General features: G+C 51.4%; 1 protein-coding gene across 11 annotated transcripts in view; it reads left to right on the top strand.

The window, feature by feature from the left end:
* The window catches only part of nfia (nuclear factor I/A), a 205,217-nt gene that overhangs the window by 162,980 nt on the left and 19,576 nt on the right, over positions 1 to 22,661 (top strand). For 5 of the 11 annotated variants that reach the window (XM_064331319.1, XM_064331318.1, XM_064331310.1 and 2 more), the window contains 5 exons: positions 5,052 to 5,169; positions 7,502 to 7,629; positions 10,868 to 10,918; positions 16,404 to 16,532; positions 21,297 to 21,679. In XM_064331319.1, the coding sequence (XP_064187389.1) occupies positions 5,052 to 5,169; positions 7,502 to 7,629; positions 10,868 to 10,918; positions 16,404 to 16,532; positions 21,297 to 21,664 (794 nt within the window). In that variant the 3' untranslated portion in view covers positions 21,665 to 21,679. Of the gene's footprint in view, positions 1 to 5,051; positions 5,170 to 7,501; positions 7,630 to 10,867; positions 10,919 to 16,403; positions 16,533 to 21,296; positions 21,682 to 22,111; positions 22,120 to 22,661 lie in introns of those variants that run through there. The other 6 variants (XM_064331311.1, XM_064331314.1, XM_064331317.1 and 3 more) reach the window with 4 other exon arrangements.

Genomic DNA, 22,661 nt, shown 5'->3' with positions numbered 1-22,661 from the left:
CTTTTTTACAGATATCGCAGGATGCTAAATTAAGTTGTAATGAGTCTTTCTCTGTAATTCAATTTCAGCCTTACAAAGAACCTTACATTGGCACCTTTATCTACGGAGAGCCAGTTATAGTTGACTTCTGATTAAAGAGAGAAGCTGCAGATAGCAAGCATAGCTTCCCTTAAGGCTGGCCAGGCAATCACAATGCATCCTGGTAATGTAGTTTATTAATGTCCAGAGTGGACTGTAAATCACATAAGAACTACAAACTCATTGTACTTCCTCTGAGCAAGCCAGCTAAGCTGAAGTCTATGATTCATCAATTCAAATAAAAAGAAGAAAATAGAAAGTTCCTTACAGACAATAGCTGGCTCATCCAGAACAAATGGCCAAACCCCAGAGAGTATGTATTCAGTTAGATCGAGAGCACAGAATAAGACATGGTTTTTATGTATAGGTGCTTCATCAATATGCACTTTCATTTTGCATGAATTTGATTTGTATCTGAAAATGCCTCAGATACATATAATTTCAAGGAAAAAACAAGGAACCTTAGTGTATCATAAAAATATACTATACAGTGTTTTTATAGGTAAGAATCCAATTCTAAATATTGGCAGGTGTGATTTAATTTTTTGGTGTTGTAAGTATAAAGTGCTAAATCGGTTTTCACTAGAGCTTACTGGAAGTTTCAGGAAGTTGGTCGCCATAGCAGTGTTTTTTTTTTTTTCCCCACAAACAGAAAATCCCTGAACTCTTAAGTAACATTTTCCGTCAAAATTACTGAGAAACTAATTACGTTTTTTTAATTTTTCAATTTTTATTTTTATTGACACGTACATCCTATTTCTATCTTCTCTCTATCTGGTACGCAAAGAAATTTTGCTAATAGGGATTCTGAAAAGGGACTGGTCAAGTGGAATAGATCACTGTGTACCTGTGCAGATGCGCGTGCGTGTGTTCGTGTGTGGGAGAGAGAGACAGAGAGAGGCGGATAGAGAGAATGCACTCGCATGCGATATATATCTGAGTGAATGGGTGAGAGAAGCAGGTGGACATCGTAGCGACCGCGTGCACGCGTCCAATCTGAGCGAATGAGGAGCGCTGTGACCGGGGTGGACGGAGGGAAGGAGCGCTGTGACTGGGGTGGATGGAGGGAAGGAGCGCGGACGGGTGGGTGGGGGCGTGAGGGTGGAAGTGAATGGTGTGATGGGGTGTGGGAAGCGCGTGGAAGAATGTGAAAGGTCGCTGGATATTTGAATGGACGACAGCCTGCCTTAGCTCTTCCCTGTCTGCGCGCCGTGACCTTGGCTTTGTGCACCCATTACACAATTCAGTGGCAGCCCAATCGAATCTGCTTCTGTCGATCAATATCCTATTAAAGCGCCACACAAAAAAGAGGGGGGGGGGGGGAGAGAGAGAAATGAAAGTCTCCATAAAGTTAGCGGTTATAGCTACGTTTTTGTAAATGGAACTCCACATAATTGGCCGGTCAATACCAGGCTGGGGTAATTTCGGAGATTGGGTCCGCCCTTTCCATATCCTCCCTCCTCCCTCTCACCCCCTCAATGTCTCTCTCTCTCTCCCTCTCTCTCTCTCTATCCCTCTCTCTCCCCCTATTCTGGTACTGCCCCATCCCCCTGTTTCTAAGCTGCAGTATGAGTGGAACACCACTCTCTCTCTCTCTCTCTGCAGTTTTCTGCAACCTTTCCGTTTATTTCCCTCCCTGGATCCCCGCTCCCCTCGTTTTCCCTCCGCCGTTTCCATCCCGCGCCGCGCCTCTCCCCCGAGCGGCGGGAGGCCCGCCCCGGTCCCGCAGAGAGGGGAGGCCGATTAAGGGAGGGAGGACTCCTCCACACTTAGCGAACCCACCCTCTCTGCTGTCCCGAGGAGCGGGAAGAGGCGGGAGCGGCGGGGCGGAGGCGCGGGTTATTTCGCGGGGGGGCGCCCCCCGCTGAAAGTTTGGCAGCGGGAGCGGCGTTCGGGGACAGGGACACCTGGGATTCCCCCTGGCCCCGCGCTGGCACGGCAACCACGGCCATATGACAGAACAGGGGGCGCGGATGAATAATGGAGGAGCAGAGAGCAGCCATGGCGCTCTCTCAGGCTGGCCTAACCTCTGCCAGCTCTCTCCTGCAGCACCGCTGGGGATACTGCCTGCACCCTCCGCCATCTGGAGTTAGCGCTCCTCTTTCTAATAGCCAAAATAATCACCTTAATGCTATTAATTGGTACTAATGCTGCCTGCTACTCCAGCTACCTGCAGTATCATGGCGGTGGTGTTCCAGCATCCTTCTGGCGCTCGCTGGCAGCCTTGAAGAAGCTTGTTGTTTTGAAGTAGGTTTTGTCTTTCTTTCTTGACTTGGTATTGAAGTTTTGACTGTGGAGTGTGGCGTCCTGTATTGCCGAGTTAGACATTTTTGTGCAATTAAAAAGTAATGTTTTTACTTTTTTTTACGTGACTTTGACTCAAACCAGATACACTTATTTCTCTTAAATTTATTTGTTGTTTTTGCTGCTGTTTTGTGTGTGCGCACGTGTGTATGTGTGTCTGTGTGTGTATGTGTGTGCTTGCGTGCATACGTGTGTGTGTGTGCGCTTATGTACGTATGTGTGTGTGCTTATGTACGTGTGTGTGTGTGTGTGTCTGTGTGCGTGTGTGCTTATGTACGTGTGTGTGTGTCTGTGTGCGTGTGTGCTTATGTACGTGTGTGTGTGTGTGTGTGTGTGTGTGTGTGAGTGAGTGAGTGTGCGTGTGTGTCTGTGTGCGTGTGTGCTTATGTACGTGTGAGTGTGTGTGTGTGTGTGCGCGTGTGTGCTTATGTACGTGTGTATGTGTGTGTGTGTGTGTGTGCGCGTGTGCTTATGTACGTGTGTGTGTGCGTGCGTGTGTCTGTGTGTGCGTGTGTGTATGTGTGTGTGCTTGCGTGCATACGTGTGTGCGTGTGAGTGTGTGTGTGTGTGTGTGTGTGTGTGCTTGCGTGCATACGTGTGTGAGTGAGTGAGTGTGTGTGTGTGTGTGTGTCTGCGTGTGTGTGTGTGTGTGCACGCGCGCATGCGTGGTCGTATGCACGTGTGCTTCAGGGCTGTACTGTCCAGCCACACATCCATCCCTCCCTGTTGAAAGTTTGAGTACAGACTGCGGGGAAAGGTCTTCGGGGCTTTGGAGGGAACACCAGCGCTGATCCAGCAGAAAAAAAACACCAAAGCTGTGTGAGGGCGCGAGGGCTGCGTATCCCATCAGCCCTCACGCGCTCAGTCAATAAAGCGGTGAGGAGCGAGGGGGCCGCGGCCGCCGGCTGGACGCTCCGCCGTCCTCCGGCTCATTCCCGCCTCTGTTGTCAAACGCTTCAATTTGAAAATCTGCTGAACAAAGGCTGCGTCCTTTTTTTAATAGAAACCTCGAGCCTTTGTTGAGTGTGGAGGTTTTGCTCCCGGTCACGGGCTCTGTGCGTGTGTGTGTGTGTGTGTGTGTGCGCGTGTGTGTGTGTGTTTGTGTGTAGCTAGGAGACATAAGGTGAACAGGCTTCCTCCTCAGAAGTACAGTAGACCAGCTGCAAACATGGAGTGGCCAGAACTTCACAGTACTGACTTCACACCCAGTACAGACCAGACTTCACGCCCAGTACAGACCAGACTTCACACCTAGTATAGACCAGACTTCATACCAAGCACAGTACAGACTTCACACCCAGTACAGTACAGACTTCACACCCAGTACAGTACAGACTTCACGCCCAGTACAGTACAGACTTCACACCCAGTACAGTACAGACTTCACACCCAATACAGTACAGACTTCACACCCAGTACAGACTTCACACCCAGTGCAGTCTCTGCTCGACCTCAGTGCCCCACTCCTGTCCTGCAGCATCCACCCACAGAAGAGTTTCCTTTGCTCTAAAGTGCTTAATAAGTAGATCCAATAGATTGAAAAATTCTGCTCGCACACTTTCTGAACAGGGGCTCTAGAAGGTAAAGGGCGGGGGGGAGGGAGGGGGGTTTGGGCGGTGGAAGAAAGAGTGAGGGGGGGAGTGGGTGAGGGAGAGAGAGAGAGAGAGGGAGAGGGAGGGAGAAAGATCAATGCTAGTCTGATAGCTACAGGCTTCATTTGGAATCCTCTAAGCAAAAGCACTTGATAAAGCCCTTAAGAGGTAGAGACTGCGGATTACCTTTATGATTGATTTCCATTCCAGTCAGACAGACTGCAGTGTGGTCATTTTTCTCACCCGTGACTGCGGGCCCGGCTCGGCCGGCGGGGCTGCGCGGGGCGTCTGAGTTACTGCAGCCCGGCGCCCAGGTTAGCTCTCACACAAATTACTTCACATCCCACTATTAGCCATGCAAATGCAGCGGCTTTACTGCGGCTCGTAAATAACCCCGCCGCTTCTATTAGAGGGGAGGCACCGGACCCGGCTTTCAGGATGGGGGGGGGGAGAAAAAAAATAATTAAAATGAAGAGATGACTCAGAAATTATGGCTCCTTTTGGGTGAGTGACGACGCGTCGGGGCTTTATTTATGCCCCCCCGCCGCCGCCGCGGCGCTCGCCCCCCGTGGCACTGTCCTCTCCCAATGTTAATTAGGAACACCATCACCGTGTCTATCAAAGTCCTCCCGGCTGTCATCTTCCCTCCCCGCTCTTCCCACAGTGCGTTTGGTATGCAGCGCCATCCCCCCCCCCCCCACTCCCCCCCCCCTCCTCCTCTCCCTCGCACGTTTGCGCTGTCCTCATCAAAAATAGTGGTCCCAGTCACCGTGAATGTGGAGAGGCAGCCGGGTCTGCCTGTGCTGTGTGACAAAGGCGCTCGATACCACAGAGCGCCCCTCCATGACCTGTCCCGAGAGAGGGGGGGAGCTGTTTCGCCAAACCGTTTTGTGTGTGTGGGTGGGGTGGGGTGGGGTGGGGTGGGGTGGTGGGTGGAGGGGTGTCCAGTTTGAAAGCTGACGCTTGCTGTAAAGAGCACAGAGGTGGTTGCGTGTGATCGTTGACTTTGTTTTTTTAACATTTTTTTTACATGTTGGCGTTGTGACATCACCCTCTGGTCTTGTGCGTGTTTTGCAGCGCCCATCGCCGCGGGGACGGGGCCCAACTTCTCCCTGGCGGACCTGGACAGCTCCTCCTACTACAGCATGAGCCCCGGGGCCATGCGCCGGCCCCTCCCCAGCACCTCCTCCAGCAGGTACCCCCCACGCCCGCCGTCCCCCCCCTCCACATCACCCTGAGCTCAATCACTCCATCCCAGGCACTTATGGGCCTTAATTAATCATAATTGCCCCGGCGATGGAGGTGGCCGGTGATGGATGGCCTCGCGGAGAGCCGTAAAAACCTGCGGGCCGAGGCGCTTCAGGAGCACGGGAAGCCGCACCCCGCGCCCGCACCCCGCACCCGCGCACGTGTGGGGAACAGCGCGACCCTCACACAGCCAAAAAGCACCTGTACCCCACCCCACCTCAAAAACGCCTGTCTCAGGGCTTAAACAATTAAGTAAGGAGAAGAGAGAGCCCTCAGCCACACCTGACAGAGAGAGCAGGACACAGCACAGAAAGGAGGGCAATGAGGTAAAGTGAGTGGATGAAAGGAGAGGGTGAAGGAGGGATTCTTTACTTCCTCCTCCTCCCGGTTCTCCTTTTGTGTTTGGCTGGAGACGGGGCGGCTCAGCGCTCTCCCTCTCCCCTCTCTCTGACTGAAGGCAGACGGACAGGTCGGGGGAACAGGGCGTGAGCTGGGGGGGGGAGGGGGCTCTCTGTAATCCCAGCGCACACCTCTCTGCAGACCCCTGCGTAGAGAGAGAGAGAGAGGGGGGGGGAGAGAGAGAGAGAGAGAGAGGGGGAGAGAGAGAGAGAGAGAGAGGGAGAGAGGGAGAGAGAGAGAGGGGGGAGAGAGGGAGAGAGAGGGAGAGAGGGAGTCTGCAGTTAGCGCAGCCAGCCGCTCTGCACCCACAGGGACTGCAACACCATATATCACCCGTACAGCCAGCGCATACAGTGTGCTCTACACTCCTCTGAGTTTTCTCACTAACTGCCACAGTATATATGCAGGCATTAATTCAAAGCAGGAGAATTATCGTGCCTTGGAAATATTAGCTCAAAATGGTTATTAATGCATATCGCGCATTTATATATCCACAATGTCACACACAGTTGTAATTAATATGTTCAGTTTTGGTATTAACCCTTCGAAGTGGAGGTTTTTGGAATGTTTTTCTTCAAAATTCTAAGCCAGTGTTCTAGAACCCTATTTCTTTCACTTACCAGTAGTGACTGTTACATCAGCATTAGAATGTGCAGATAAGAACATTCTAATTACTGATTTGTGATCACGCACCTTAAAGGGTTAACTCTCTGTGTAGCATATGAAAGGTGGAAGTCTGCGTTTGGCTCCTAGTCTTTGCTTGAACACCTGTGAGGAGCGCGCGTGTGGCAGAAGGCCGTCACACCAGCTCAGGGCAGGTGTGCGGCTCCTGTGTGGCACAGGTGCAGGAGAGAGAGAGGAGGAGGGGGGGTGGCCCACATGCTCCGGTGGCCCCCTTCAGCCAGTGTGTGCCACATTAAACATGAGGGACAGGGCCCGCGTGTGCGCCCATGTGTCAGTGTGTAATTACGGCACTGCCAGGGAAACGGCAGCAGAAGGCGGCGGATTAATCAACGCGCGCGGGCGCTAGCGCTAGCAGACACGCCGCCGAGCTGCCGCAAGGCCATCGCCGCCGAGGAGCGGCGTCGCCGTAAAAACCAAAAAGCGGATTCGTCGCGACGTTCGCAAACGGCGGTGTGGGCGTGGGCGTGCGCGTTTGCGTTCGCATCATCTCTTTAAGTCCTCTAGCAGCGGCCGCCTCTTCCGTCAGGCACAATGGGGTCGGGCGTTACAACAGGGAGCTCCAGTCGGGCTTTGATACGGCGCTGCGGGCCGAGCGGCGGATCCGCAGCAGCTGCGCGGCTCGGGGCCGAGGCCGGGACCCCCTGCGTCTCCCTCCGCCTACCCCCCACCCAGTTCAGAGAGGAGGAACACCCCCCCCGTCATCTCTCCTGCTCAGGGAGCTGTGGCAATCCCCGCTCTTGATCCGGAGCCAGAGTTACCAGCGCTAAAGAGGATTACCATTCATCCGCCCTTCCTCTGGGGACTGGGGTGGGGGGGTTATTAATGAGCTGTCCCCCCCAGCCAGCCACACACTGACCCTCCCAGGCTGCCCCAGCACGCGGGGGGACAGGTGGACCCAGACCGGAGGAGGGACCCACTCACTTCCCCCAAAACACACTACCCCGTCGGGGTATAAAGAATCGCTACAGCAGTGGCAGCATACACGCGTCCCACCGCCCAACCAATGATTGTGTTCTATTCTGGGCAGCCGCATGAATTTATTTATTTGCTTTGGGTACTTAATTATTAAGGTAGATGATTGATGGTCGCGTTCACCACTTACTGATGAGCCGAGCGGTGTGTGGGACAGGGAACCTGACCGTTTGGCCGGCCCCTCCCTCACACACGCCCTCTTTCCCTCTCTCGCCCCTCCCCAGCTCCGCGAAGCGCATCAAGTGCATGGAGGACGAGGTGGACAGTCCAGGAGAGGAGTCGTACTACCCCGGCCAGGGGCGCTCCCCGGGCAGCGGCAGCCAGGCCAGCAGCTGGCATGAAGTGGAGCCAGGTACACACATCGCCCTCTGAGCCTCCGCCTGTCCCCTCCTCTCTCCCTCCTGACCCCGCCCCCGCCTCCCAGGTTAAAATACGCACGCACTGGGCGGGAGTGAGGGCCGAGTGAGTGCGCGTGTGTGTGTGCGTGCGTGTGTGTGTGTGTGTGTGTGTGTGTGTGTGTGTGTGTGTGTGTGTGTGTGTGTGTGTGTGTGTGTGTGTGTGTGTGTGCTTGTTAGTGTGAGGATGTGTTTGTGATCATTCCGAGGACTGTTGCAGACATTAAGAAAATGTGTCTAAAATGTCTGTGCTGTGTGTGTTTGTAATGTGCTGAGGTTGTCTGTGTTGTGGGTCTGTACTGAGTGTGTTGTGGGTATGCACTTAGTTTGTCTGTTGTGGATCTGTGCTGAGTGGGTATGTACTACGTTTGTCTGTATTGTGGGTTTGTGCTGAGTGTGTGTATTGTGGGTCTGTGCTGAGTGTGTCTGTACTTGAGGGTCTGTGCTGAGTGTGTCTGTATTGAGGGTCTGTGCTGAGTGTGTCTGTACTGAGGGTCTGTGCTGAGTGTGTCTGTATTGAGGATCTGTGCTGAGTGTGTCTGTACTGAGGGTCTGTGCTGAGTGTGTCTGTACTGAGAGTCTGTGCTGAGTGTGTCTGTACTGAGGGTCCATGTTGAGTGTGTCTGTGCTGAGTGTGTCTGTACTGAAGGTCCATGTTGAGTGGGTCTGTGCTGAGTGTGTCTGTACTGAGAGTCTGTGCTGAGTGTGTCTGTACTGAGGGTCTGTGCTGAGTGTGTCTGTATTGAGCGTCTGTGCTGAGTGTGTCTGTACTGAGAGTCTGTGCTGAGTGTGTCTGTACTGAGGGTCCATGCTGAGTGTGTCTGTACTGAGGGTCCATGTTGAGTGGGTCTGTGCTGAGTGTGTCTGTACTGAGGGTCCGTGCTGAGTGTGTCTGTACTGAGGGTCCATGTTGAGTGGGTCTGTGCTGAGTGTGTCTGTACTGAGGGTCCATGCTGAGTGTGTCTGTACTGAGGGTCCATGCTGAGTGTGTCTGTACTGACGTCCAGCTGAGTGTGTCTGTACTGAGGGTCCATGCTGAGTGTGTCTGTACTGAGGGTCCATGTTGAGTGTGTCTGTGCTGAGGGTCCATGTTGAGTGGGTCTGTGCTGAGTGTGTCTGTACTGAGGGTCCATGCTGAGTGTGTCTGTGCTGAGTGTGTCTGTACTGAGGGTCCATGCTGAGTGTGTCTGTATTGAGGGTTTGTGCTGAGTGTGTCTGTACTGAGGGTCCATGTTGAGTGTGTCTGTGCTGAGTGTGTCTGTACTGAGGGTCCATGTTGAGTGTGTCTGTGCTGAGTGTGTCTGTACTGAGGGTCCATGCTGAGTGTGTCTGTGCTGAGTGTGTCTGTACTGAGGGTCCGTGCTGAGTGTGTCTGTATTGTGGGATGCATGGAGGGATTGTGCTGTCCCTGTAGAAGCCACCGCAGTGCCTGTGAGTGGTAGAGTGTAAATCACTCCTGTGCCTGTACTCCAGTGAGGAGTCTTCAGTCAGCGACATCGCCCCCGCCCCACAGCCCCTCCCTCTCCCTCCACTCCCCTCTCCCGCGTCTGGCTCCTGCACTGCAGAGAGGAGAGCGCACACTGGGCTAAAAGAGTTCTGCTGCCGGGCTCCGGACATTATCATACGGCAATATACAAGACCGCACTTAATGAATGTTGGCCTTCGGATTTGACAGAGGCTTTAAATTCTGGGCCCACTTTGCCAAACATCTCCCAGACACAGGTGACTTTTTACTGTGTTTGTCACCTCTGGCACCGGCGATGTTGTATATGTCAGTCTCTGAGCGCTATCATATTACCTCTTGATTTAGGAAATACTGTCACACTTTTCTCAGAACTCGACAAATGCGGCGCGCTGGCCTTGGAAATTTGTTCTCTTTCAGACCGCAGTTCCTCCCCTCTGTTCCGCTCCTCTAACCCCTGCACAAAGCGGGGAGACCCCACCCCCACCCCCACCCCACACCCCACACCCCGGTAGGAGCACACTGAACTAAATGGCAGGGATGAAGAGGCAGCCGCAGTGGTGGTACACCCAGTCCATGCGTTCATTCTCTCTGTGCGGCTTGATTTATTCCACCTCGTCAGAGAGGTATCCCAGCGGCCTCGGTACACAAAAACCTGCCCCTGTAGACCAGCTGTTGGGTCGTGCCACCAGAGATTTCAGAATTGGGGGAAGACCCCTCTGTAAAAGTTTTGTTTTGCGTTAATGTCCGCCCTTCTCTTCAAGTTTTCAGAGTAGAGTCACGCTGAGTCTCCTCGCATGATTATTATTTCTTTAAAGGTGCCCAGACATAAAAAGGCAGCACTTGCTAACTCGAAACCCAGTGCCACTCTGATTACCTTTTTGAAGAGGAGGTTTTTTGGAATGTTTTTTTTTTCAAAATTCTAAGCCAGAGTTCCAGTGTTCTAGAACTCAATTTCTTTAAATCACCAGTACTGATTGTTACCTCAGCATTAGAATGTTTAGTTAAGAACATTCTAATCACATGTTTGTGATCCAGCACCTTAAAGGGTTAAAGCTGAACGTGCCCTGGCCTCCTCTGCTCTGTCTTTTTGCCCTGCTCCAAACTCCTTCTGGTTCCCAGAGCTGTTTTTATGCCTTTTCCAGTGGTGCTGTCTTATCTATGTGCCTTAGCCCGGACCTAACCTGAACAAAAACCCCATGGACCTGAACATCCACCCTCCCCCTACACCCCCCCTCGATTTTTCCTCACTCCCCTAATGATGTCATAGAGCGCAAACTTGTGATCGCTAGAAAGTGATCGTTCCCCTGGAGGAAAGGGAAGGTTTAGAGAGGGCCGGGGTCCGGTTTCGGGCGGGGGGCCGGTCCCAGGCGGGCCCCGTACCTGGGCGGCAATGCGAGCCGACAGTGAGAATAGGGCTCTATTGTCGGGGCCGGGGCCCTGGGCGGGGCCGGGCAGAGCCAGACGATACGCCGAGCCCCACCTGTAGAGGGGGGGAGAGGGAGGTGTGTGAGACTGCATGCTCCGTGCATGTCCCCCCCGAACGAGGACACGGGCTCTCTCTGTTTCTGAAACATGATCTCGCCGTGCTCCGCAGGGCTGGAGTCACTGGGGAACACGGCTGGCATCAATAGTTAATTGATGAGGTAATGCACATTTCTCTACACTATATTCACCCTGCCTCTTTTTGTTTTTTTTTGTCCCCTTGTTTTTTTTCCCCTTGTCTTTCAAAGCTGGATATAAACTGCGCGGCTCGCTAGCTAGTACGTTCATCTCAAGACAAGGTAAAAATGTTTCCCATTTGCCACTTGGTGCCAGATTGAAATGGAGTATCTCCTTGTTGTGTCTAGTTTTGTTGGTGTTTTTTTGTTTTTTTTGTCCAGGTAAACATTCACATTCACATAGTGTGACGGTGTAAAAGGATGTTTGCTCTTGCAAAGGTATACGGTGTCAGACCTGCTGCAATGAAACAGATTTTACACTTGTGCTCATGCCCATTAGAATCCTTACAGAGCATTCCAAATGCCATTTGCACAACATCCATGTTCATGTGAGTCTTTGAAAGTAAAGAATGCATTAAGCTTGTATTGAATAAAATACATTCTGAAAGACAAATGCTCTGTAAACTAAATTGATACAAAGTGCTGTAGCTATTTTGTTTTTACTGACGTAATTTGATGTACACTATGTGTGTGTGAGTTAGAGAGTGTGTGTGTGTGTGTATTACCGAGAGTGTCAGTCCGCATATGAATGTGTGTGTACAATGCATGCCTGTGCACAGATCCAAGATCATTTGAGAATGAGATCAGCAGGGTCATGACACTGTGCTGCTGTTTCAGTCATTTGTGTACAATACCAGTATCCATTTCCTGTTTCCTGTTGAAGTCGAGGAAGTTCATTTTACAAGGCCCTCGTCTTGTTTCAGTTGTCCCATTCCTGCCTTCGTCTCTTCTTGTTGTGGAGTTGTGAACTGTTCCAGGGGTGTTTCACTGCTTTTGTTGGTGCAGTTTTGCGTTTGTTGTTTTCATGGTTTATCATTTTAGAATTGTGGTTGTGCATGTGTTCATACATCTGTGTGTCCTCCTCCGCCGGGGCGTAGGCCTCCGCAACCAGGATGGTTTAAACGTGGACCTGCGCCGGGTCATTAAAATATATCTCCCTAAATTAGCTTTCCCAAAAACGCTTCATGTCTGAGTCTGTGTCGCGGAGAGGAGCCTGGGGTTAGCGCTGTCCTGTTAGCGCACGTCATCCCTCCCAGTTGGCCGTTAGAGACTTAGCGCACCGTAGGTGGGAAGACTTGACAGGAAGCGCAGAGTCTGGACCAAACGATGGGCGTACGCGCGCGAGTCTGCGCGAGGAGCCGTGAGGGGTGTGATGCGGCCGGGCGCTAGCGCTCGGAGCGGCCTTGAGGGAGCGGTGTCGACACGCCCGTCCGTCTGCTGCCCACTCACACGCCTGCTGCTGGGAGCTCAGCTTTGTCCAGAGTTCCTCAGGGCGTGTGGCGTGCGTCGGGGTGCCAGGAGGACGGGGACGCGTGAAGGGAGGGACGGATGTACGGGACCGCGGAGACGCGCTCGATACCAAATCCCCTCAGCGCCGGCTGGAGGCCTGTCAGTTTGTCAGTGAAGAGAAGGGGATGAGGAGGGGGAAAACAGGCAAAAAACAGGAGTCTACATGTAATAACGTTTCGGAAGGGAAAATGCTGAGTACAGCCAAGCTTTGATTTCGTCTGACAGAATCTTTTCAAGTGTTCATTACTCACTCCCAGGTTCCAAGCCCTTCAGTACACACACACAGCCGATAGAAGTGACTGGCAAACCGAATAGATCTGGTGTCTTTCACGCACATACACACTCTCTCTCGCTCTCTTTCTCTCTCTCTGTCTCTCTTGCTCTCTGTCTTTCTCTCTTCTTCTCTTGCTTGTTCTTCTCTCTCTATCTCGCACTCTCTCTCTCTCACTCTTTCTGTCCCTCTCTCGCTCTCTGTCTTTCCCTCTTCTCTTGCTTGCTCCTCTCTCTCTCTCTGTCTCACACACACATTCTTGATTACACTCATGCTCAACTCACACACTCACTAATACATTCACAATTCTTGAGTTCATGTGAAGATTCAGAGACCCCGATACGCTCCACATCAAGAGCCTACAGGTCTGGACTTTCTGAGAGCAGGAGCTGCTGAGAGTTGGTTATTGAGCAGGGGTCTGCTGGAAGCCGTGGTTATTTTCCTGTCCAGGCCTTGCTTAGGCGTTTGAGCGGGAGCTTGCCGTTTGGACCGCGCGGTTTGCATTGACCGTGAGCACCCCGGGTCTCTGCGGCCATCGTGCTGAAGGTGGGGCGAGAGCGCGAGCGAAACGCAGGAGTAATGAACGGCGCGGTCCGCTGCGAGCGACCTCAAAGCCCGGCTCTCTTTGAGCATGCTCTTTCATCTCCTCAAACCAGAGACTGGAGGATCATGGGATTTGTCTTCCGCCCGCACGCTCGCGCTCGCGGAGCCTCTCGGTGGCGATGAGGAGATACAGCCGCCGTTTTAAGATGGCTTCTCCTCCTCGGCAGTCACTTACGCTTATCTGTCAAATGTTCTTCCCAGATTAGTTATCCTGTAATCTGTCCCTTTGTCGCTGTTCCATGTAATGTCATGCCGTTGATAACTCCTGAGTCTTCATTAACAAAAAAGGTTGGGTTCATGGTGATTACATTGAAAGAATTTATATGAAAGCCTGTCTTTCCAGTTTCTGTAGAGATGTATTGTGGCTGAACAAGGCATTTTTTAAAAGCTTGTTATTCACTGTTTCTTTTGGTTATTTGAAGATGTGGTCAGCATGGTTAATGGAATTTGTTGTGCTAATGGTAAACAATTTGTGCTGGCAATGTTGGAGATTTGGGAGAGGAAATGATGTGCTTTGAGGGAAGATTGTTTTCCGCTTTGTGGGTGTCGAGGGTACATTTTGCTGCTGTATTTTGTTTAAACCACATTTGCAGTTAGTGTGAAAAACCACAACGGCAACGTGGGATGTTCACATGCTGCACCTTGTCCTCGGCAACCAGCCATGGCGTGTTGCCTGTGTCTGTCCACCACAGTTGCTACCTCTCACCTTGACCCTGTGTTCCATCAACAACATGACCTGCAGCCATTGGCTACTGCAGCCAACGACCCCTGACCCCTCAGATCAGTGAGAGTAGAGGACTGATGCAGGGTGCAGAATGCAGGGCAGGTGGCAGTGTGGCGTCAAAACATCTCCCATACCTGTCTGCTGGCATACTGGCAGTCTGTGATGGGGGGGGGGGGGCGTCCTCTTTCTCTGGTCAAGATGGGGAAGGAGTCTGCGTTGGCTGGAGGGACAAGGGAGGACTTCACCCCTGTCCATGTCCCTGGACATCCTGAACACAGTCCTCTGCAGAGATCACAAACACACACACACACACACACACACACACACACACACTCTCTCACCGCTCTACTCCCTCAAACCCAGAACATCTGAGAGCTCAGACTCCACATCCAGCGCTTTAAAAGCAAGACATTTTAAAAACCCAAAAAAGCCTGGAGCTTGCCGTGTGGTGCATGCACTTTTGGAATGCAGATGTGCACGTTTGCTTTTTATACATTTTTATATAACTCAAGGACACAAGTCCGGATAGGGGGGGAAAGTTTGGGTAGACAGTATTAACTTTAATTTCTTTCTGGTATATATTGATTCTGGGGGTAAAGTTATTCAAGGTATAATCTGGAGCCATTGCATTAATCTGCTTCTGGAATAGAAATCAGTGAACCTGAAGAAGAGTAAGAGCAGGATGGGGTAGGGTGGGGGAGTTTGCATCAGATCTTCAGAGTAAAGAACAGGCTGATTCTTTACAGTGGGCCATGTTTATCTCATCCATTTACATTTCTAATCTATTGACATTTCTGACCAATGTCAATGAACTGCATATTTCACTTCTGTTTTTGTTCATCTGGTATAGGGGGTTGTTGAAAAGTAGATGTATAAAGTTTTGTAGTTTGTATTAGGGGAGTGGGGGTGGGGTGAACATATTGGTAACATTTTCTTGCATGCTGGCTCTACTGACTCTTGCTGACTACTTGCCTATGTGAATTAACCCATTTGGTGGATGTGTCTAAGCTGTTACTCACTTAACCCAGCTAGGCTGCACCTTAGACTGTGACTGAATGCTATGTGCTTTGCCATTGCCCTAATCTGTCTCTCTCTCTGCTGTTATATATCTTTCTCTCTGCTCTCATCATTCATAAGTCCCAATCCCCTCCCACCCCCATCAGCCCATGGGTGAGGCACAATCTGTCCACACTCCCATCCGTTAAGCTTTATTTTGTTTCGTTTTTATCCGTTTTTATGTACTTTATTTTTTTTTTGCAAACATATGAAGGGCCTAAAGAACCCTCAGTCTTTTCTGAATAAGTCACTTCTAACCCATTTTATATTTATGCATATACATCCTACTATTTTTACACTTGCATCTGTGGAAGCTGTTTGAGGCTACATACCCTCTAATTTGTTTTCTCATGCTCCACGTTATGCAAGTTCCTGCTTGGTTTATCTCCGCACATGAAAGATTTAGCACCTACAATACGATATTCAATGTGAAACCAGGGACCATCTGCAGCTTCAAACACGTCATTGGAGAGATATTCAGGGTATTCTCAGTAGTAGGAAGTGCACCTGTCACACAGGTGCATATGATAGCAGGATGTGCTTCTGTCACACAGGTGCTTATGAGAGCAGGAAGTGCTCCTGTCACACAGGTGCTTATGAGAGCAGGAAGTGCTCCTGTCACACAGGTGCTTATGAGAGCAGGAAGTGCTCCTGTCACACAGGTGCTTATGAGAGCAGGAAGTGCTCCTGTCACACAGGTGCATATGATAGCAGGAAGTGCTCCTGTCACACAGGTGCATATGATAGCAGGAAGTGCTCCTGCCACAGAGGTGCTTATGGTAACAGGAAGTGCTCCTGTCATACAGGTGCATATGATAGCAGGATGTGCTTCTGTCACACAGGTGCTTATGAGAGCAGGAAGTGCTCCTGTCACACAGGTGCTTATGAGAGCAGGAAGTGCTCCTGTCACACAGGTGCATATGATAGCAGGATGTGCTCCTGTCACACAGGTGCATATGATAGCAGGAAGTGCTCCTGCCACAGAGGTGCTTATGGTAACAGGAAGTGCTCCTGTCATACATATGCATATGGTAACAGGAAGTGCTCCTGTCATACAGATGCATATGGTAACAGGAAGTGCTCCTGTCACACAGGTGCATATAACAGTAGGGAGTGCTCCTGTCACACAGGTGCATATGGTAACCAGAAGTGCAAAGGTCACTCAGCTGCCATGGTAACTGGCCATGTGATCCTGTGGGGGATGGGCCTGTCTCCCCTCACCAGTTTTTTTTTTTTTGCTGCTCACTCACTGCTGCTCAGTCTTAACACAGAGCACATTAATACACTGAATTAAAGTTAATTGTTTTTTTGTCACTCAGTATCCTCAAAAGACACATGCAAACTGATGCAGATTCTTTTTTTCCCCTCTCTAAAACGTCTTAATTGACATGCCACTAAAATACACCCTTAAGCAATCCCTGAGCTGTGCAAAAGTCCATTGGGCCCACCACTTCCAGCCCCGCCCCCTCACGCCCGCCCCTTCCCCCCGCCTCTCTTCCTCTGCACCACACCCCCTCCTCCTCTGCCGCTCTCTCACCTGTGAGCCAGCCTGTGTCTCCATGACCTTGCATTATTAAATTGCACTTATCAATCATTCTTGCCAGGGATGCCATCGCCTACTACATTAAAGAAGTCAGAGAAGTCTGGGTTCAGCAGCCCCGTGCCTTCGCAGAGCTCCTCCCCCAGAACGGCATTCACACACCATCATCGGCCTGTCATTACAGGACCCAGAGGTGAGGTCGCAACCCCCACCCCTCCCCGACCCCCCCGAAACGCCCGCCGGCCGGACCGGTGCTGTCAGGGGGAGACGCCGCGCCCGCCTGTCCTTTGATCTCTGTAGAGCCGCGCAGTCCGCCCCAGCGAGCGCTGGGCTCAGTGCGCTCCGGGGGAGGAGGGGTACGTGTGAGGGTGAGGCGGCAGGTGGAGCCGCTCTCGGCGTGCTGGGCTGTTTTCGTCCCGTCTCTCCGTTTCCTCTTCCATCTTGTCGTTGCGTCGACGTTGGACGAGCGCCGTTCCTGAGCCCTCTCTTCCTGATCTGGGGGTCGCCGGGAGGAGGCTTGCCTCGAGTTCTCCATTTCTTCTGGTGCTGGGGAGAAAGCATAATGGCATTCTCAATGTGAAATTATCCACACGTTTAAAAAGGGTTTCAGCATGGGGAATGCAGGTGGTCTCTTGTTTGCCATTTTGAGGCTGTTCACTCCATTCAAGGGTATTAATTACAATTTAAAGGCAGTACAGTGAGGGAATACATAAAAATATCTGTTCATTATGTCAGTATACGCTTTGGCAGTGTAACTGTACCCTTGTCAAAATCAAGCTTAATTGAATTAGAGTTTGAATACAATATTAAGGCTTTATCATTGGTTGATAACAATAAGTCTGTGCAGAAGCTGGTTGGGCAAAGTTTGGCCAACTTTGCAAAATATTTGTGATGTCAGTCAGCAACTAAGGCTTTCTGCCATCTTCCTTTTTAGTTCCAGGACACACCATGTTTATGACACCCATGCACATAATTACACATTGGGCTATGGAAAGTTCCAAGATATCCATCATGAATAAAATTGATTTGATTGACTTTGAGGTAGTTGATCCTGCTCAGAGCTGTGGAAATTTGGGCCATGAGTTGGGAAAGAGTCCGTGCTCACTCTCAAAATGAATCTCTCTCTCTTGACATGCCACAGTTTCACTAATTCCTTCCATCTGGTGCAAAAAAAGCAATGATAAAAATCTGAAAAAAGTGAATATTTGGAAGATTAGACTTGCTATCCAGTGATATTTTGGCCTAAAAAGTTAAGCCCCTCTGGCTGGGCAAAGCGGGCCGGATTAGGTAGTGCCTGTAAGTGGTGTCGCTGTCAGATTTTAGATTGCGTATTTCACACTTACATAAAAGCACAAATGGGGCCGTGCACTAATCTTAAAAAGCGGTGCAGGATGGCATCTCTGTTTGGGTGAACTGCCTGATCTCCAGCCCTTCTGAGTTCTCGCTGGGCAGGCTCTCTGCCCCGGGTGAGCTTTGGGTGCTAGGTGTTGCGAGGGGGGGGGGGGGGGGGGCTGTAAAAATAGTTGAATGAATAAAGAGAGCTGTTATGCTCACTGGATTTCAGTGGAATTTCTCCTGTCTGACAGTTCAAATAATTATTGCAGAATACCTTATCTTTCCAGCTCGCTGTCTGACTCAGACAACACGCAGAGTACCTGTTGATGTCCAACATCTCAGAAACCCAGAGGAGGGCTTTATCTCCCCGGTGTAATTTTTTTAAATTTTATAATCCGCCGTCGGATTGTATATCTTCTTCAAGGAAAGTTGGCAGCGAAGGGTGGAGGGGGGAAGGAGGAGAAAGAAATCAGCAAAGCAACGCGATTTGCAAAGTGGAACTAATCCCGCGCCTTTCATGTGGGGCGCGGGCCCCTCACGCCGGGCCCTCACGCGGGCCCCTGACAAAGGCAGCTGTCTGACCCTGCCTCCCTTTCAGCGCGTCGTTATCATTTACATATCTGCCGTCCCAGATACGCCGGGCCGGCTCCCCCCAGATTAACCGCGGGGGCCACCCACCGGGAGCGCCGCGGCCAAGACCCGCCTCCCCCCCCCCGCCCGCCCGCCGCTCGCTTTCATGCAGTGGCCCGTGATTATGCGCCGGAGTCACGACGGCGAGCCCCCCCCCCCTCCGTTAGAGTGGTCTGCGAGTGGCGAGCCCGCCGCCCGCCCCGTCGAGCAGCTCTCCTTTTCTGCGGACCCGCGGAGGGTTTGGGCCGGGCGAGGGGGACGCCGCTGCCGCTGCGGCGGGTTAGCCGTGGATCGGGCGCTGGTGGCGCTGCGATACGGAGCAGGTCCTGATGCTGCAGTACGACACTCGCGTCGTAGACCTGCACTGGCACACGCTCTGCTGGAAGTGCAGCCGCCCTAACACAGAGATTATGCAGGAGGCTTCCTTTTGAGTTCTGAATTGGCCTAAACTTTTTCTCAAAATCAGACAGAACTCATCTAGTTCTGACAGAATGCTCGCTGTCCTTTCGCGATTGCCTACAGTAGAGCCCCCGTCCCACCAATGGTGTGAATCCAGTGTACCCTGTCGCTTCTGTCTCTGATGGCTTTGTGCTCAAAACTCCAATCACAACCTCTGTCCAATCAGAACGTTTGTCTGTCGGCATGTTTTTGGGGTTCTGAAATTAAGTGATCCACATGTATTTCTCAACTCAGCATTGGTTTTGTTACCATGGTTTCCCTGTGTTTTACTTCACTTTCATTCTTAAATGGTGCAGGTCAGTTGCCCTCAGTGATCCTCTTGTATAGCATTTATTCCACGTACATTCCATGTTAGAATGAAGGCCTTTCCATGTTTCCATAGGGAAGCTTTATAGGAGTCCTAGGTTTCAAGCTACCGCCTGTAATATGGTGAGAAATTGTTTACTTGGGGTTTTTTCAGCACAAATATACATCATTATATAAATGAATACATGACGGGTAAGCAGGGCTATTTAAGTAATTGGCAGTCGTTCCAAAACACTTAGATTTAGTCATGAAAAAGAATGATTTTAGACATTCTGTTTGACTGCAGCCATTTGCATAATTGACACAGGAAGTGCTATTGCGAGGGCTGTTTCTTCAGGAAGAGAGCTGGTCAGTGGCCAGAGACAAAGTGGGTCCTGGAATATGACTCATAAACCCGGACAGGAATAGGCAGGAATGTAATATCGGAGGTGCCGGATGCCTGTTAGCGAGGTACACGACCCCATATGATCCAGAGGATCATGGGATGCCATATTTTGTGTGCACTACAGTAGTGCCCCAGTAAAACCTCACCATATGTCCCTCTCCATCCACACATGGGGTAAACCTGAGCTGCTGAGCTCAGGCCAAGTCCAGGGGCTGATTCTTATTGGTGGAAAGTTTCAGTGGAAGTTTGGAAAGAGCTCCTGCCTTAGTGCTTCCTCAGACTGCATTGTGGTGATGCTGCGTCTGCCCGAGCGATATATATTAGTCACTCGGGCGCCCTTGGTTTACCCAGCAGCCCCGCTGCTGCTGTCTGTGGTGAGGATTCAGATGGATCCTGCGTTATCAGATGGAGTTCTGGAATCCGCCAGCAGAAGAGAGAGGAAACGGGGCGGGGCGGCCCAGGGTGGGGCGGGGCGGGGGTGGTGGGGGCGGCGATGGGCGTGTCGCGGCGGGGGTCAGCTCGGCTCCGCGGCTGCCTCCTGCGGCAGAGCCCTCAGCGCGGCGGGCTAATTCGATAAAAGAGTCTGGAGGCTTCGGGCCGGCGGGGAGGGGGAGAGGGGGAGGGGTCAGCGCGTTTGGGGCAGAGGGAGGGGGGGCTGCTCTCCCCTCCCCCGTGTCTCACTCCTGCCTTTCTCTTTCCCTCTCGCGCTCTAAAGTTCACATTCCTGACTCCACTCGGCACAAAAGGCAGGACATGAAAAGAGAGAAAGAAGGAGGGAAGAAAGGAGGAAGGGCAGAAAAAGCCATCCATTCTATTATTACTGTAAATACTATGCCTACATAGCATCCATAGAGTCCAGAGTTTCCAGTCACCCTCTATTGACAGAGCTATAAATCACAGCAAAGTTAAGTGAATTACTGCAGCAGGGAGCTGTGGCTTTAACAATGTTTATGTAGTATCAGCTTACCATCTCCCTGAAAGAGAGCCCAGCGCTGATATTGGAAATGGGAGTGCGGAGTCTTATTAACTGCGCTGTAATACATCACAGCTTAAAGACCCCGTGCCTCGCGTCCTGGGCATTATACTAATAACCAATAACCGAATATTACCTCTATTAAGAGCAGCGTAATTAGATCCTGCCGGTTACAATTAAATACTTGATAAGCCTCAATCCATTAAAAGACTGTCAATCTGGGGTGCAAAAACGATGCAGCAAGGCACAGATCTGCGCTATCTATTCATTATCCCGAGCTGGAGTTTCTTTCTATCATTTCATATCTGGTATTTCCAAAAAAATGATTGTAATAAAATATTTTGCTGTGCCGTTTCATCAGTGACCCTGCGTTGCGTCTGCTCTGTGTGGAGAGGATAAAGGCTCAGGCAGTCCTGTGCAACAGGGAGTTTGTGCTTCTGCTTTGTGACATCACAGTTTGACTTTGGAAGCCCCGCCTCCTGCCGAGGTGCATTGTGGGAACCCTGTCAGCAGAACAGGTTTTGTCTGTCTGTGCAAGGCAGGCCTGTCATATGAACTCATATCACAGCATTCACGTCCACCTTTCTGCTGTGTAGTGAGTGGTGAAGGTGTGTGTGTGTGTGTGTGATGCATTTGCGTTGTAGTTTTTGTGTCGGTGGTCCATAAGAATGTTCCACTCTGCATGTGGCCCCTCGTGTTGTGTCTTTGCTCCAGTGTGCATCACACATGTTCCCGGATGCCTCTGTGTTCCTCTCCTCTCCCTCCTGCACCCCCACCCCCCACCCCACCACCTCCACCACCTGCCCTGCCCCCCCACCCCCACCCCCTCACCTGCTGACCTTCCCCTCTCTCTCTCTCTCTCTCTCCAGCGAGTCCACACGCCACGCCGTCAAGTCTCCATTTCCCGACGTCGCCCATCATCCAGCAGCCCGGCTCCTACTTCTCCCACCCCGCCATCCGGTACCACCCCCAGGAGACCCTCAAGGAGTTTGTCCAACTTGTCTGCCCTGACAGTGGTCAGCAGGCTGGACAGGTGGGGTTCCTTAATGTAAGAAGGAGCGTTTTACGTAACCCCCTTTCTTTCCTCTCTTCCCCCGACACCCCCCCCGATCAGCCTCCCTCTCTCTTTACCCTGTCCGCTCTCCCCTGCATTCTTTCCCGCCGCCTCCCTCGTTCCCCGCCCGTGACACGCGCGGACGCGCACGCCTCCCTTCACGCACGCGCGTGTAGCCGTTAGCCGCGCGGGGCTCTGCAGTGGGGGGTGGAGGGGAGGGCTCACGGGTTCCCGCTCGATGTCTGCAGTCAGATAGCTGATATATTTGTGTCTAGACGCTGAATCGATACCGAGCAGAGTTTCTTAATCCGCACTATTCATTTGCTCATTTAATCTGAATCTGTATCTTTTTTACCTGTCTGCACACGCACACACACACACTCAAATACACACACCACAATCGCACACACACACCGTCGCCCATCAACGCGTACACACACACACATCAAAACACACACACACCTACACACACACACACTCACAATAAAACCAAGCGTCGCACAAATCACACACACACACACACAGCTACCACACACACACTCACACACTCACACACACACACACACACACACACACACACACACAGAGTCCTCTGACATCCAGCCGTTGTTAAAAGCTAATATATCAGAGAGGGGAGAGTAGACATTGCCCTGTTGTGCCCAGCCATTGGTGTGGCCTTGACAGTTTAGAGGGAGCGTGCTGTTTTGGTAATAGATTATGAACGGCAAACTGCGCACAGCAGCAGAATTCTTTATGACCAGGAGGAGGGAAATTGCTGAGCCGCTTCTCACAGGCGCTCTAACGTCTGCTGCAAACTTCTCCGCTGGTGCAGCGGGGGCTCCGAGGGTGTGACTGTGCTCGCTGGGAAGGCAGGTGTAGCTCTGGGGCAGCCCCGGGCCACAGGCACCGTGGAGCGGGCGTGTCAGATGCTCATTTTGTGCTTCCCCTCTCTCTTTTTTTTTCTCTCCCTCTCCCCTTCTCTCTCTCTCTCTCTCTCTCTCTCTTTCTCTATGCTTCTCTTCATTTCTCTTTTTCGTTTCCTCTTTCTCTCTATCCCTCTCTTTCTCTTGCGCCCTCTTTCTTTCTCTATCTCTTTTTCTCTATCTCTCATTCTCTCTCCCCCCTCTATTCCTGTCCCTTATCTCTCCCTCTATCTTTCTCTCTCTCTCTCTCTCTCTTC

Source organism: Anguilla rostrata, chromosome 4 (genome assembly GCF_018555375.3).
Source record: "Anguilla rostrata isolate EN2019 chromosome 4, ASM1855537v3, whole genome shotgun sequence".
NCBI lineage: Eukaryota > Metazoa > Chordata > Actinopteri > Anguilliformes > Anguillidae > Anguilla > Anguilla rostrata.
Note: the sequence above shows the minus strand (reverse complement) of the source record. Positions and strands in the feature narration are given on the sequence as shown.